At 45.1% G+C, this 16,920-nt stretch overlaps 1 protein-coding gene across 1 annotated transcript; it reads right to left on the bottom strand.

Moving 5' to 3' along the window:
- Positions 1–10,337: 10,337 nt before the first annotated feature.
- Positions 10,338–12,755, bottom strand: LOC131482195 (GATOR complex protein WDR24-like). Its single transcript, XM_058674181.1, is given in 3 exon segments — positions 10,338–10,496; positions 10,498–11,381; positions 11,383–12,755. Coding segments are annotated over 3 exon segments (2,349 nt in total). The 5' UTR covers positions 12,706–12,755; the 3' UTR covers positions 10,338–10,354.
- Positions 12,756–16,920: the final 4,165 nt, after the last annotated feature.

Genomic DNA, 16,920 nt, shown 5'->3' on the forward strand with positions numbered 1-16,920 from the left:
GGTGGGAGGCGGTGTTGCACCTTTCAGCAGAGCAGCACTTCTGAGTGGGAATTCCGGAGAGCAGAGTTCGGCACTAGGGCCCACGGAAATTTCCAACCCAGCCTGGGGTTGGGGATTTCAAGCTTCAAGCAGCAGAGGCCCTTGCTGTGCTAACCTCAAGCCCTGAAGGCACTGAGGCGGAAATCCCTGCTGTGCCAGGCTTGTGACCCAGAGCCGAGGCGCAGCTCAGCAGAGTGAATCTCAGTGGGGCAACGCCTTTGAGTGGGAGCTGCAGGGGAAGGGGCCTGGCACTAGGGCTGGCCTACAAAGCCTCCTGTCCCAGCTCAGGGCTGTAGATTACAAACTCTGAGCAGCAAGCAGCTGGTGACTCAGGCAGCACCCCCTGCTCTACTCAGCTGGAGCCTCAGAGGTGGTGGCGCCACCCAACAGATCTGCTGAGCCAAGAAGAAGCACAGGCAAGCAGGGCCACCGCAGTATGCTTCCCAACAAGGCAAAACATTTGTGAGGGTTAGGCTGGGTGTAGAACCGCAAGCTATACAACTACCCAGAGCAAAGACAAGAAGTCCAAGGTAACAAATTCTATCATCCACACTCTATCCCTATTGTCACACGTAGGACAGAACTCCTAACCAACTAGCTGCAATAGAACCAGGTGGCAGAAATACAAACCCAGGCACAAGCGAAGCAACCCAACACAACACCACCATCACCTGCTGCCCCCAATAGAGTAAGAAATGTAACGCTTATGCCAGCACTTCATACAGCAGCAGCTAGATCACACCTCCTACAGATTACAGCACCGAGGGCAACGGCTGTGGACAAACAAGTCAGATGCTAAAATCCAAAAACAAAAAGAAGCAAAAACACAATGAGGAGAAGTATCAAAAACAGCAATTACCCAGAAGAAAGATCAAGCACTCCCTCCCAATACAACCAAAAACTAATCTCAATATCTGAGATGCAAGATGAAGACATAGAGGAATTACCAGATAAGGAATTTAAGAAATTAGTGATAAAATTCATCAGAGACAGTGAGAAGTGCTGGGAAGAGTCCAAGGTATTCGAAAACCATGTCACTGCAGAAATAAATCAAGTCAAAAAGGGAATCCTCGATATAGAGCACAAAATTGAAAGCCTAACCAACAGAATGAACACAGCAGAGGACAGAATATCAGAATTGGAAGACAATCAGAATGAAAGGCAGCAGCTCATCAAACAGTTGGAGACAAATCTAGAGAAAGCCAATAGGTCCATACAGGAAATGAAAGACAACCTCAAAAAATCAAATATTAGAATAATAGGCCTTCCCGAAGGAGTGGAAAAGGAGACAGGCTTGCAACGGGTGCTCAATGAGATAATACAGGAGAACTTCCAGAACACTGGAAATATAAACCCAGCACAAATTCAGGAAGGATTCAGCAGATTTGATCCAAACAAATCCTCACCCAGACATGTGGTCCTCAAGCTACCTTCAAGTGAATACAAGGAAACTATTCTAAGACAAGTAAGAAAAAAGGATAAGATTACATTCAGAGGAAGGCAAATCAGGATCACAGCTGACCTATCAGAAAAAACGCTCCAAGCAAGGAGAGAATGGGGTAAAACCTATCAAATCCTGAAACAAAACAACTGCCAACCAAGAATAATGTACCCAGCAAAGCTCTCATTTGTATTTGAGAATGAAATCAAATACTTCAACAGTAAAGAGAAAATCGAAGAATACATCAACACGAAACCAGCTCTGGAAAATCTCCTCAAGAAGGTGCTAAACCCAGAAAGAAAAAATGAAAACCAAAATCAAAGATGGCAAATGGGAAGACCTCCCCACTAAAATCCATACAAGGAAAGTTAACCAATCAGAAACTCTAATAGTCGCAAATACACACTTGCACACTTACACACACACGGAAGCCCAAAATCACACCCTCTCAATATTGTCACTAAACACAAATTGCCTAAACTCACCAATCAAAAGGCACAGATTAACAGAATGGATCATCAAACAGCACCCAACTATCTGTTGCCTACAAGAGACACATCTAACCAGAAAAGCCTCTAAGAAATTGAAAGTGAAGGGATGAAAAAAGACATTTCATGCCAATGGACGAGAAAAAAAGGCCGGCGTAGCTGTCCTAATCTCAGAGGAACTAAACTTCAAGATGACACACATGAAAAAGGACAGAGAAGGACATAACATATTGGTGAAGTGATTGATCCATCAGGAACTGATTACAATCGTGAACATATATGCACCTAATTCCAATGCACCTAGCTACATGAAGCAATTACTTACAGACTTAAGGGGAGACATAGATACACACACAATAATAGTGGGAGATCTTAACACTCCGCTAACAACTATAGACAGATCAACAAAACAAAAACTCAAGAAAGAAACAACAGAGCTGATACAAGCATTAGAACAACTAGACTTAGTAGACATTTATAGAACTTTTCATCCTAAGACCACAGATTATACATTTTTTTCAGCAGTGTATGGCACCTTCTCCAGGATCAACCACATGATAGGACACAAAGCAAATCTAAATTTCAAAAAGATAGGAATCATACCATGTACCCTCTCAGACCACCACGGAATGAAACTGGAAATCAGCAATTCAAAATGCCCAAGGAAATATAGAAACTCTTGGAGGCTGAACAATATGCTATTAAACGAACTATGGGTCAGGGAAGAAATTAAAGATGAGATAAAAAAATTTATGGAAACCAATGAAAACTCTGACACAACAGTCCAAAATTTGTGGGACACGGCCAAAGCAGTGCTACGGGGTTAATTCATCGCAATTGGAGCTCATGTCAAGCCCCAAGAGAGGTGCCAAACACAGGAACTAAACACACACCTCCAGGAATTGGAAAAACAACAGCAGATGAGCCCACACACAACAGGAAACAAGAAATCATCAAAACAAGGGAGGAAATCAACCAGATAGAAATAAAAAAAAAAACCATACACAAAATCAATGAATCAAAAAGCTAGTTTTTTGAAAAGATAAACAAAATAGACACCCCACTGGCCCGACTGACAAAGAAAAAACAAGAGAAAGCGAGAATTAATAGCATCAAAGATGAAAAAGGCAACAGAACAACAGACATTACAACAATTAAGAACATAATTAGAAATTATTACAAAGCACTGTACTCCAACAAATCAGAAGACCACCAAGAAATGGAAAAGTTCTTAGACTCACACCACCTGCCAAAACTTAGCCCAGAGGCAACAAACGAACTGAACAAACCCATAACTGAAGCAGAGATTGAATCAGTGATTAAAGACCTCCCAACAAAGAAAAGCCCAGGCCCAGACGGCTTCACTACAGAATTCTACAAAACATTCCGAACAGAACTAACCCCAATCCTCTACAAACTCTTCAAAACAATAGAAAAGGAAGCAACCCATCCAAACTCATTCTATGAAGCCAACATTGCCTTAATCCCAAAACCGGACACAGATCCTACAGAGAAAGAAAACTACAGACCTATCTCTCTGATGAACATCGATGCAAAGATACTCAACAAAATCCTAGCCAATAGAATTCAAAAAATCATCAGACAGATCATTCATCCAGATCAAGTAGGTTTCATCCCTGGAATGCAGGGATGGTTCAACATTCGGAAATCCACAAATGTGATACACCACATCCAAAAACTGAAAAACAAGAATCACATGATAGTATCAATAGACGCAGAAAAAGATTTCGACAAAATCCAACACAACTTCATGCTAAAAACCATAGCCAAGGTAGGCATAGATGGAAAAATCCACAACATAATCAAAACAATATATGAAAAACCCAATGCCAGCATCATACTGAATGGAGAAAAACTGGAACCCTTCCCACTGAGATCTGGAACAAGACAGGGATGTCCACTTTCTCCATTGCTATTCAACATAGTCCTAGAGGTACTTGCTGAGTCCATAAGACAAGAAAAAGTAATCAAAGGAATCCAAATGGGAAACGAAGAAGTCAAGCTTTCACTATATGCAGATGACATGATTCTTTACATAGAAGAGCCAAGACGCTCAACACAGAGACTGCTAGAACTTTTATGAGAGTTCGGTGGAGTGGCAGGGTACAAAATTAATGAACAAAAATCAACAGCCATAGTGTATGCTAATAGCCCCAAGTTAGAAAAAGATCTAACCAGCAAAATACCATTCAAAATAACAGAGAAAAGTATGAAGTATCTGGGAATTAACCTAACCAAAAATGTAGGAGACCTATTTGAAGAAAACTACAAACTACTTAAACAAGAAATTGAACAAGATCTCAAAAGATGGAGTAACATCCCATGGTCCTGGATAGGTAAAATCAGTATCATTAAAATGTCTATATTGCCAAAGGCAATATACACATTCAATGCAATTCCAATCAAATTGCCCAAAACATTCTTCATGGAACTGGAAACAATGATCCAAAGGTTCATCTGGAAACACAAAAAACCACGAATAGCTAGAACCATCCTGAAGAACAGGAAGTGTTAGCAGGGGGAATCACAGTTCCAGACCTCTGGACATACTATAGGGCAGTGGTTATCAAAACAGCGTGATACTGGCACAAAGATAGAGAGGAAGATCAATGGAGCAGAATAGAAACATCAGACAGGAACCCACACAGATACAGCCAAATAATCTTTGACAAAAGGACAAACGATAATCCAGGCAAATGGGAAGGTCTGTTCAATAAATGCTGTTGGGATAACTGGCTAATAGCCTGCAGAAACAAAAAGATAGACCCACATCTCTCACCATACACTAAGATCAAATCTAAATGGATAACAGATCTAAACCTACATTCAGAAACCTTCAAACTTTTGGAAGAAAATGTTGGAAATACTCTGCAAGATCTAGGGGTAGGTCCCTACTTCCTAAAAAGGACTCCAATAGCAATAGAAATCAAGACCAGAATAAACAAATGGGACCTCATCAAGCTAAGAAGCTTCTGTACAGCAAAGGAAACAATCAACAAAGTAAAAAAGCAGCCCACAGAATGGGAGAAGATCTTTGCGCACTACATAGGTGATAAAGGGCTAATCTCCAGAGTATATAAAGAAGTATAAAACAGCCAAAACACCAAAACAAACAAGCCACTCAAGAAGTGGGCACGGGAAATGGGCAGAGATTTCACAAAGGAACAATCCCAAATGGCAAACAAACATATGAAAAAATGCTCAAGTTCCCTGGCAATAAGGGAAATCCAAATGAAAACATCAATGAGGTACCACCTAACACCAGTAAGAGTGGCCCACATGAAAAACACTAACAACACTTGCTGGTGAAGCTGCGGGGAAAAGGGAACCCTACTTCACTGCTGGTGGGGCTGCAGGCTGGTACAGCCTCTATGGAAATCAGTATGGAGAATATTCAAACAACTCAAAATCAACATACCGTATGATCCAGCAATAGCACTCCTAGGAATATATCCAAAACACCTGTTTTACGAGAAACCAACATGCACTCCTATGTTCATAGCAGCACAATCAGTAATTGCAAAAACATGGAAGCAACCAAAATGCCCATCAACAGAGGATTGGATAAGAAAGCTATGGTTCATCTACTCTATGGAATACTACTCAGCTATTAAAAAAAACAAAATGCAGTTCTTTGTGGCCAAATGGGCCAAACTGGAAACCATAATGCTAAGGGAAATGAGCCAATCGCAAAGGGTTAGATACCACATGTTCGCCTTAATTTAAGAAGATATGATGTTACGTATAACATGTTATGCTATGGATGTTATATCATATGTAGTATATAAACTAAAATGGAAATGTGAATGGTGTGGTCACAGAATGGGGTTAAGAAATCGCATTTATTTTTAACATGTTGGCTGCTCAATACTATGTCAATTAATTTCATAATGATGTTAATTGTTGCTGATAATATGTTAGTGCTTTTATTTGATCGGGATGATACTCTGCTGGCTCTGCCCTCAGACCAGAGAGGGTCTCCCCAATAAGTAGTTGGACTTGACTGGACTATAAGATGTTGGACTCTATGCTTGGCATATGCTTGCTAAGAGGGAATCTCAACTGAACTTGAACTGTGGTTAAGCAACAAGGTGGAGGAACCCACCATGGGGGGAGTGTGTGGGGAGGTGTGGGGAGAATCCCAGTTCCTATGAAATTACAACACAATGTAATTAATGAGTAAATTTAATTAAAAATATAGCTGAAAAATAAAAACAAAAAAACACAAAAATACTGAAGGAATGATAGGCATTATGTAATTTCTAACTGTAACAGATGTGTTGATTCCACACTGCACCTGCTCAGGGTGCTTAGCATCTGAATGCTCCCTACGCAGGTCGACGGGCCAGTAGAAGGACGTTTTCTGGAGCTTGTTATAAATACAACATCACAGACACTCATCATAGAGCAACTGAGTCAATATGTGCAATCCAACCAGTGCCCTGGAAGAATTCTTGGCATGAACTCTGTGCTCCCTCTTCCTCCCAGCAAGATGCGGAGGCTTCTCTTCTTTACCCTCGCCAGATGTCATTCAATCTTTCTTTTTTAAAGATTTATTAATTTTTATTTCAAAGTCAGATATACAGAAAGTAGGGGAGGCAGAGAGGAAGATCTTCCATCCAGTGATTTACTCCTCAAGCCGCTGCAACAGCTGGAGCTGAGCCAAATCCAAAGCCAGGAGCCAGAAGCTTCCTCTGGCTCTCCCACACTGGTGCAGCATACCAAGGCTTTTGGCCATTCTTGACTGCATTTGCAGGGCACAAGCAGGGAGCTGGATGGGAAGACAGGGCCACTGGAATTCGCACTGGTGCCCATACGGGATCCCGGAGCATGTAAGAACAGAACTTTTAGCTGCTAGGCCATGGCACTGGGCCCCATACTCCCAAATTTTAGCTTTAGCAATCCTGGTTCGCTCTTCTCTGATGTTTGAAAGCCTGAGAAGATTGCTAAAAATGTGCCACTTTTGCATATTCCTCCTTTTGGGGAATAATAGTTTTTCTGTCCTCTGTATGGTATATTTGTCCAGTGGGCTACTGCTGAATAGTTCTCAAGGCAGCAAAGGTAAGGCCACAGAGCAGGTCAAAGACCATGTCCTGGGGTACCTCTTGATTTTTGTCCTCCGATTTCTGTAATGAATTAGTAGATTTTCTGATATTATTTTTTCACTCAAGGAACTCTCTTCTCATTTTTCTTGGTCAACAGTTTCCTCATGTTATTACTTCTGTTTGTTTTGGAAGTCACTTGCTGAACATCAGCTGTGAACTACACTTTCTGAAAAGTGAAATCGGGAGACACTCACGGAGTGTTAGTTACTGCCTTGGGAGCATGTAGAGGCAGTAGAATAGTCATGGCACAAGCAAGAACCCAAAGTCTGTAGGCTTTCTCCTGACCCACACAATGGAAAAGCTGAGAGTTCCAGGAGCACCCTTGGAAAAACTGAATAGACAAGGTAGGTAAATACTTTGGATAATACCCCTCAGGTTCTGTCACCTATGTCATGTTAGCTCTTGAATTCCCTGTGGATGATGGAGCTGACTGCTATGACCGTTCCCAACATTACTGCTGTCTCTTTCTATTTAGCTTCCCTATTAATCTGTAGATGCTTCCCAGGATTGTCTGTAAAGTGAATCACTTACATCAAATCTTCATCTCAGGGTCAATTTCTGAAGAAATTGAAGCTAACACAGCATCGAGACACTGTTGTATGTGTGTGTGTTGGGGGAAAGCATAGCTTGCCAGAGTATGGGAAATGGGGAGAGCATTCTCCAAAAATAACATTATTTAAATAATTTCCAGGGCCATTATCTTTTTAAATTTTTTTTTTTAATTTTTATTTTTGATGATGCTTACATCGGTGATTAGGGTCGGAAGGGTCAGGGATCAGGGGAAAGTGGGCAAGACCATTGTTTTCACGTTTTGTTTTTCTTCCTGTATCTGGGGGAAAGGACGATACAATGGGACAGACCATGCCCAGCCTTCCCCTACCCTGATGTCATCCCAGGGTCCTCATTGTGGAACATGTTCTGAGAGTTCTGCTCAAGTGATTTCAATAGTTCTGAGATGCTTTTGATACCACTATTCCAAGGATGAGGAAATCCTTCCAAGGTCAATTGGCTGACATAGTCCATCTCAGAGTCTCCATTCACACCTAGGAGTTTGATGTCAAGTTTTACTGGGATACTTGATCAATTTGTTCTGCATTCCTTCCTCTACAAACCAGTGGGTATTTGTAGCCCAGCCAAACCCTGCCCACTACATGCTTAGTTCTCCCATATACCAGGGGGAGCTGCAGCAAGTCAGAGACCCCAAGTAATCTCCACTAGACCAGTCCCCAGTTCTGCTTCCTGTGCCTGCCAGCATGTGCGGTGCACTGGCCCTATCTGTCCCACATCCTGTTTAGCTCTTGTATGCGTCATTGGGCACTGAAGTGTAACTCAACCCAATCTATCTATCCTCAAGCCCACACTTGTGCCAATAGGTACCACTATCTGACCTGTCAAGCCCTCCTCAAGTCCTGGTTCCCGTGCTCACCAGTGGGAGTTGTAGCTCATCAGAGAAGTGCCCACAGCCTCCCCAGTGGACCCACTCCCTGCCCTGGATATTGCACACTCCAGGCGGTTCTGCAGTCCAACTTGACAGGACTTGCTGCAAGTTCCAACACTTGCCAGCTGATGCAGTGGAAAAGCCCAAGCTGTCTACCCTTACTCCCTTACAGAACCCTTACTCCAGCTCATGCCTGTAGCAGTGGATACAATTCGTTAGCCCAGCCTGACTCTTCCCCTAACCCAGTTCACATGCAGTCCAACAGGTGTTGCAGCCCTGTCCAGCCTGGTCTGTCCCTGGTCCCTGTTCTCATGCTCACCAGCAGGAGCAGTGGCCCAACAGAGGAGTATCCACTACTCCTCCTAGCTACCGGAATACAGCTTCAGCTGAATTCAGAGCTTGGGTGGGGGGGGGGGTGCATGATTTGGCAGGAAAGAAGACAAGGAGAGACATGGACCATTACAACATGATGCTCATGATGGACAACTCAAAAGTGACGTTCTTTATTTATACAGAAATCATCACAAGCTTTTGCACAATATCCAGTTAAGTTTTTTACTTTGATTAAAAGAATGCAAAAACAATTCTAAAGAGCATTATTATTATTTTACTTCAAAGAAAACATTTTTGAAGGAATTTAAAAAAAAGATTTATTTATTTTTTTATTGGAAAGTCACACAGAGCAGGAGAGACAGGAAGGAAGATCTTCCATCTGATGATTGACTTTTCAAGTGGCCATAATGGCCAGAGTTGAGCCAATCTGAAGCCAGGATCTAAGAGCCTCTTCCTGGTCTCCCGTGTGGGTGCAGGGTCCCAAGGCTTTGGGCCAGCCTTGACTGTTTTTCCAGGCCACAATCAGGGAGCTGGATGGGAATGGGATTGCCAGGACACAAATCACTGCCCATATGGGATCCCAGCAAGTGCAAGTGGAAGTCTTTAGCCACTAGGCTACTGTGCTGGGCCAAAGAAACATTTTTAACAAACCATTATCCATTCGAACTTGCAGCAGCCCAGCTGAAGCAAGGAACTCCATGGCTGGCAGCACATGTGGTTACATAGTGACCAATGGTTTACTTATATCTAACAAAAAATTTCACTAAGTCTAAATTAATATTACTTAGAATATTAAGAATACAAAATTAAAAAGAAAGCTTTTAAATGAAAGGAATTTATAAAGGCATATATTAAAGAATCATTATTAACTTTTACAATCAATCATGCTTTAATTACCATCACCTTCACCTAGTACTGATTCAATTTTTTTTCTTTTGTTAAAGGGCAGTGAAAAGGATCAGGACAACTCCACCTTTCTACAATCGGTGGGCTTTCACATGGAACTTCTTTTTATATTTTCAAACTGCTTTCTTTCCCTAAGTATAAATGCTGATATAATATAGAAGTTTCAAACCAATCGCCTCTTGGGACTCACAGCATTTGTCTCCTTTTATTTATTTATTTATTTATTTTTAAAGACTTATTTTTTATTTTTATTACAAAGTCAGATATACTGAGAGGAGGAGAGATAGAGAGGAAGTGGAGCTGCCGGGATTAGAACCAGCAGCCATACGGGATCAAGGCGAGGACCTTAGCCACTAGGCCACGCTGCCGAGCCCTTGTCGCCTTTTAGAAAATGCCCCATGTACTTTCTGCTTGACATGGTGGGAAGCCAAACTGCATAATTTCGTGTGTTGTAACAGTTCGAAGTTGCATGGCAAATAAACTCTTTGTACCTCCATGATTGTCATCTATTCCAAGATATTATCAAGCCATTTCTTAAGGAGAACATCATTTTTTTTTTTTTTTTTTATTTCTCAGGGATTTATCAGGAGTACTCGCACAGGTGGCCACAGCCGGCCGGACACTGCGAGCTGCCCTCCAGCCACTTCATGATGTGCTGCAAGTGGCCGCCATGGCTGCAGCCCTGGCACCACACGAACAGGCCCTTGACCACGTGGTGGCAGGCAGTGGCACCTGTCACAGACCCAGCCGTGGCTGCTCATGGGTCGCTTGCAGTGGCTGCAGTTGACGTGCAGCGTGGTGGAGGCCTGGTTGAGGCAGCTGATCGCCCGGCTGGTGCTCAGCTTGACCACCTTGTTGGACACGTTCCAGAGCCGGAAGCGCTGCAGCAGGTCCACGCAGGATGTGTACCAGTGCTCCTGTGTCTGCTCGTCGATGTCTTTGCGCACGTCCTCGCCCAGCACAATGAGCACGGACACGACCATCTGCACGTCGCCCCTCTCCGCGTAGAAGTGCAGCATGTCCCGCACCAGCACCCCAAAGAAGTCGGAGGGCAGCTGGCTGTCGTACAGCGCGTGGGACACAGAGAGCAGCGAGAAAGTGTCTGCAGGGGCCAGGGAGGCCGCGTCCGCCTCGCTGCCACTCACGTGTGGGGACTCAGCCTTGTCCTGCAGCTGCTCTGGCCCCGGCGGCGTGTCCACAATCTCGTGGCGCACTGGGAAGGCCTCCTGTGGCAGCACGTACTCGGGGTCCTCGGGGTGCGCGTGTTCGGTGTCCAGCAAGTACAGCTCCTCCTCGTCGCCCTCAGCATCACCCAGCAGATAGTCGGCCGGCACATCGCTGCCCTCCGTCTCCTCGTTGTCCTCATTGGTGAGCAGTGTGGCTGAGGAGTCAAGCAGGGCTGTGTCACTCCGGGCATCTCCCTTGCTGCGGTCCAGTCGTGTCTCGCTGCCCAGCCCCGGGTCCACATCTTTCAGGTTGAAACTGTTCAGGAGTGGCAGGCCACAGGTGCTGCTCTTGTCCGCGCTGTGGTTGACGCTGGCGGCGGATACCGGCCCCGGGCTGCAGTAGATGATCCGCAGCATGGTCCATGTCTGCGCCACCTGGTTGCGGACCTAGCTTCCACGCCACCTTGGCATTGTGGTCACAGAGCTCAGCCAGCGGCCGCCCAGCCAGAGCATAGCGCTCGGCCGTGTTCACGAACCAGTGCATGCCACCGGCTGCAGGCTCTATCTCAAAGACACTGAGGGCACTGGAGGCCAGGCCTGAGAAGGGCTCAGTAGGATCCAGCTTGCCCTTGAAGAAGATAGGAGGGTGCCGGTCACCGGCATAGGGCTTACGCCCCCCATCAGTAGTCACCAGGCTTTCCTTGGCAGCAAAGGCCAGGTCCCCAAAGAGACCGTAGCAGAGGCCCTCGGGGTTGGCACGCTCCACAGGTTGGCTGGCATCACGGAACAGGTGCTGGCACAGCGTGCTGTCCTTGGAGCCCGACAGCAGGAAGCACGGGTCGTGTGGGTGGCGCCAGGCGATGCCAGTAGTCACGTCACGGTGCTCCTCGAACATGGCGGCTGGCACAAAGGGGCGCCGCACATCCCACACATAGATGTTGTGGTCCACCATCATGGAGCAGGTGGCCAGGCGGTGGCAGAACTCGGGCCTCCACTTGACGCGGGCCATGGAGGTGATGGTCTGCACGCAGTGCGTCTCCTTGGCCCGGGGCGTGCTCATGTCCCACATCTTCACCATCTTGTCCCACCTACCTGTGGCCAGCCAGCTCCTGTCCTCAGGGTGCCAGTCACAGCAGAAGACGGGCCAGTTGTGGGCCGTGAACATCCTCTTGCAGCGGTCTGGCCGTGGGATGTCCCACAGCTGTACGTTGCCATTCTCGAAGGTGGATGCGAAGGTGAAGTAGTCGCGAATGCTGAACTGGACGTCGCGCACGCTCTCGGACTGTCCTGAGAAGGTGCTGACCGAGTCTTTGCGGTGCAAGTCAAAGCACTTCATGAAGCCGTCCTGGGACCCGCTGAGCAGCACGTGGGCCTCTGTGGGATGGAAGCAGACCTTGTTCACTGTACGCTTGTGCTCTGTGAACAGCTGGTCCTGCTTGTTACGAGACGACCAGCCCAGGTTCCACGTGACCACCACGCCGTTGGTGGCAGCCGTGGCCAGCAGGTTCTCATCCATTTGGTGCCAGACCACGTCAGCACAGCTGAGGTTGAGCGAGGGCTTACGGCCCACACGCAGGTTGAGCCTCTCCACGAAGCCCTCCTCCTCAATGGCGTAGATCTTGAAGATGCTGCGGCCAGCCACCACCACCTGTGCTGCGTCCCGGCACACGCTGATGGCGTTGGCCGGCGTGTCCAGGTGGCAGTGCATGGTGTGGCCTGTCAGCATGCCGCCACCCAGGGCCGTGGTCACGTGGGACATCTTCTCCATGGCCGCACCCCAGGTGCCCCCTGGAGCTGGGCAGTCAGGTACAGAGGTTGGTCCCCATGTCACTCATCACGCATCTTAGGGTAAGTTCCAGGATATATTTATAGGTGGGCACACAATAAGACATTTGGGAACAATATAGGCTGAACTGTGCTACTGGATGCTTTCAGCTGTGTCTCATTGTCTTATGTTTCTAAAGACACCTTTATCATAATATGATTGATAAAATCAGTTTCCAGTAACAATAGTCATTTCACATCTTCAGAAAAACAACACACTCCAGAAAATTCCATGAAGTATCAGAGAAGTGATAGAGTGTCCACACAATGGGGTGAGGCAGCAATGAGGTGATTAGAGAGACATTCTACCTGGTCTTGCCATGTACCCAGTGTTGCTAACCGAGGATCTGTGCTCGTTACACCTCTGTGATGTCTGCCCCAACTTCATGGCTTCACACACCTAACCGGCTCGCATATGTCCCTCTGTCTTGCGTGTGCTGCTATGTGCTGTGGCCCAGTCTGGTGTGGCTAGTCTGGCTGATTTGCAGGCGGATGCTTTATCCTGTCTGAGCTCAGCCTTCCCCCATTCCAGCTGGTGCTGACAGGTGCTACCTAGGGCCTTTCCAGATACCATGGCAGAACACATGTGGAGAATTTCTATGAAGGGAAAACACAACAGGACAATTGGCAAAGCGTGTTACATGTAATAGATGCTTCTCTGTTTCTTGGAAAGACGCATCCTTAGATTTCCTATTTCTGCTTGGCTAAGCCCTGGAGAGGAGTCCCTGAGAACTTGTGTCAACAACATGGAATACACACAAAGTCCTGCTCATGGATGAAACCCCTGGGTGAAGAGGTCATGTAGAACGAGTTAGATTACATTGGGCAATCTAGTGAAAAAGACATCCTGGAGGATCTGTTATTGATCATATAGGGATGTTGGGGAAAAATTCACTCTTGAGGATCCAGCTTCAGCCACTCAGAGTTTCTCATTTGCTGAAACACAATCATAGAGTCTAAGAATGAAGAAACAACTATTTCACTTACTTAGCACTGAGGACTATTAACCGGGTCTGGGAATAAATCATTGATTAGTGACTGAAAAAGCTAATGGTTTTGTTGCTGTGGCCATTTGTCACCCCTTGGATGGAATCTGCAATCATCTTCTGATTATTCATCTTCTCAAAAGAGTGTCAGTTGTAGAAGTGTGTTCTCCCTGGCAGTCCCACGATTCTGGTAGCTCTGAGCAGACTTGTCCCACTTGCTTAAACCGGTCTTTTCCACTGAATACAAATGCTATTTTTGCAGAGAAAGGCTGATGGGAAAGTGTGTAAAGGATCTAAGCGAGCCAAGAAAGACTGATTGAGAACACATGAAATACAGATTTGTGGCAGCTGTGCTCATCTGAGAATGGAACCTTACGGCTTTTGTTAGGTTTCTCAAGTTTGCAGCCACCAGCTCTGTTTCAGTTTGATATGTTATCATTTCCTACCCAGACATGCGTGGACAAGCTCGTAAAAAGTTTTAAGATTATTATTATTATTATTATTATTCAAATATTACAGCTTCACTGTCAAGTGCAAATACTCAGGTTACACAGATATGGTACTGTGGTTGAGTCTTTGTTGTATCTGGCCTATGGCAAGCATTTTTATTCAGCTTGTGGGTAAAATGCTGAGACATGGTGTGAAATGGAAAGTTTGTCTTCAAATATTAAAAAAAAATGTTGAGAGAAGGAGGGAAATCATACTGGTAAGACCAGAATTTGGAGTTGTAGTTTTTTTTTTTTATGTATGTATTTATAAAGCAAAATAATGGAGAGAGAAGGAAAGACAGAGGGAGAACAGGAGAGAAAGCCCATTCTCTATCTCACTCCCCAAATGCCCACAAGAGTTTTGGCTGGGCTAGGTTGATGCCAGGAGCCAAGAATTGCATTCTAGGTCTCCCAATATGCCCCTTGGGTCATCATCTGATGTCTTTCCAAGGGCAGTAGTAGGATGTTGACTGTAACTGAGGTAAACAGGACTTAAGCCACCACTCTGATGTAGGATGCAGGCACCAAGTGAAGGTTTAGCCATCTGTTCCACCATGACATTCCTGCAGCTTGTTTATTATTTTTTCCTTTTTTAAATAATTAGATTGCATTATGTAACACAGTTTTATAGGCACTGGGATTCCCCCCACCTCTCACCAAACCCCCGCCCCATGGTGGATTCCTCCACCTTGTTGCATTACTACAGTTCAAATTCAGTTGAGATTCTTTCATTGCAAGCATCTACCAAGCATGAAGTCCAGCAGCTTATTGTCCAGATAAATTCAATGGTTTCTTGGGGAGACCATCTCTGGTCTGAAGGTAGAGCCAGCAGAGTATCATCCCGATCAATTAAAAGCCCCTACATTACATCAGTAACAATTTATAACGTTATGGAATTAGTTGACATGGTATTGAGTAACCAATATGTTAAAAGAGAAAAAAGAAAAAAGAATGCAAGTTCTGAATCACATCCTGTGACTTCTACATTGACATTTCAAGTATTAGTTTATATACAACCGGCTTCTGTACACCTTAAAATGGCTATAGATTACTATTCAGCTGTCTCATGTCTATCTTAATTTTAGTAGTTAACAGTTAAAGCGTTGAAGCATGATTTTGCTGAACCTGGCTGTTTTTCGGGTGGTCTAACTCTATAATTCTAACAGGATATATGTCAACAGTTTTGGTGAACAGTTTTAGGAGGGGTGTGCAGAGAAATCTTCAATACCCCAGTGAGGAGTAACTAATCTTTGTGTCTCACCCAGTGAGTTATAAGTGCATCCCCACTGACCATTTCCTGTCTGGTTCTAAGTTTTCCTTGTTGTTCTCTATCTATTCTAGTTTTGTTTGTTTGTTTGTTTGTTTTGAGGGGATTCTGCAGCAATCCTGATGGTCATTGTGAGAGAGGGTGGGGACCCAAAGTCGGAACCAGGCAAGGACCAGAGAAAGCTCCCCTCCCTTGTCCCGAAGGAAGTTTACTGTTCTGTTTCTGTGGACTGCTCAGGTTCCTGGTTGTCATTCCGATGACCTTGGATCCTGCAAGGAAAGATTTGGGCTTCTTCCATCCCATGTGGTAGATTCAAATGAGGGTGGGTGACCTCAGAGTTCTTGGCCTACGAAGGCACTCCATTTCCCCATGGTCTCCTTGGCAGTAGGGATGTAGTCCTCGGTGCTTGTACTGAGAGTCCTTGGTGAGGATCTGGGAGTCTTCAGGGTTGGGATACAAGCCTCCTCCTGCCCACCCCTGCAGTTTGTTTAAATGACTAATCTCACTTACAATGGGAACTTCCAGTCACCTTCATTCAGCTGAAATGAATCCACCCTTTATTCAAGCTGGAAAGTGATGTGCAAAACTCCTCCAAGGCATGTATTGCAACACGCACTCTGGTGCCTTTGTCCATATCTCCTAGTCACATCAATTAGAGCAGATAGTCTAGCATTGTGATGAAGTGGGTTAAGCTGCCATGCACAGCACTGACAACTTACATCAGGCACCAGTTTGAATCACTGCTGCTCCAAGTCTGATTCAGCTCTACTACAATGCCTGGAAAAGAGTAGAAGATATCACAAGTGCTTGGGTCCCTGCCCAAGTACAAGATAGAGTTCTGTGCTAATCCTAACCCTGGGCTAGTCCTGGCCATTGTGGACACTTGAGGAGTGAACCAAAAGATGGGAGATCTCTCTCTCTCTCTCTCTCTCTCTCTCTCTCTGAGACTAGCTGTCAGTCTTTCACATAGATAGATAGATAGATAGATAGATGATAAATAAATCTTAGAAAAATTAGAGGAGCTGTTATGGTATAGGAGGTAAGGCAGCATCCCATATGGATGCCAATTTTTGGTCGCTTTACTTTTGGTCTGCTTCCCTGATGACGCCTGAGAAAAGCAGTGCAAGATGATCCAAGTGTCTGGGCTCCTGCTACCCATGTGGGAGACCCAGATGCTCCTAGCTCCTGGTTTCAGCCTGGTTCAGCCTTGACTATTGTAACCATCTGGGGAAGGAACAATTCAGTGTAAGATCTCTCTCTCTCTCTCTGTCTCTCCTTCTTTGTAGTTCTGACTTTCAAACAAATGAATAAATCTCTTAAAAAATATAGAGCAAAGCTGTGTTAGATGATTCCAAACTAGTTTAGACTCTACAGCTATAGCATCTGGTGTCACAGTTAACACTATTCTCCATTTTAGA

Source organism: Ochotona princeps, chromosome 16 (assembly GCF_030435755.1).
Source record: "Ochotona princeps isolate mOchPri1 chromosome 16, mOchPri1.hap1, whole genome shotgun sequence".
Classification (NCBI taxonomy): domain Eukaryota; kingdom Metazoa; phylum Chordata; class Mammalia; order Lagomorpha; family Ochotonidae; genus Ochotona; species Ochotona princeps.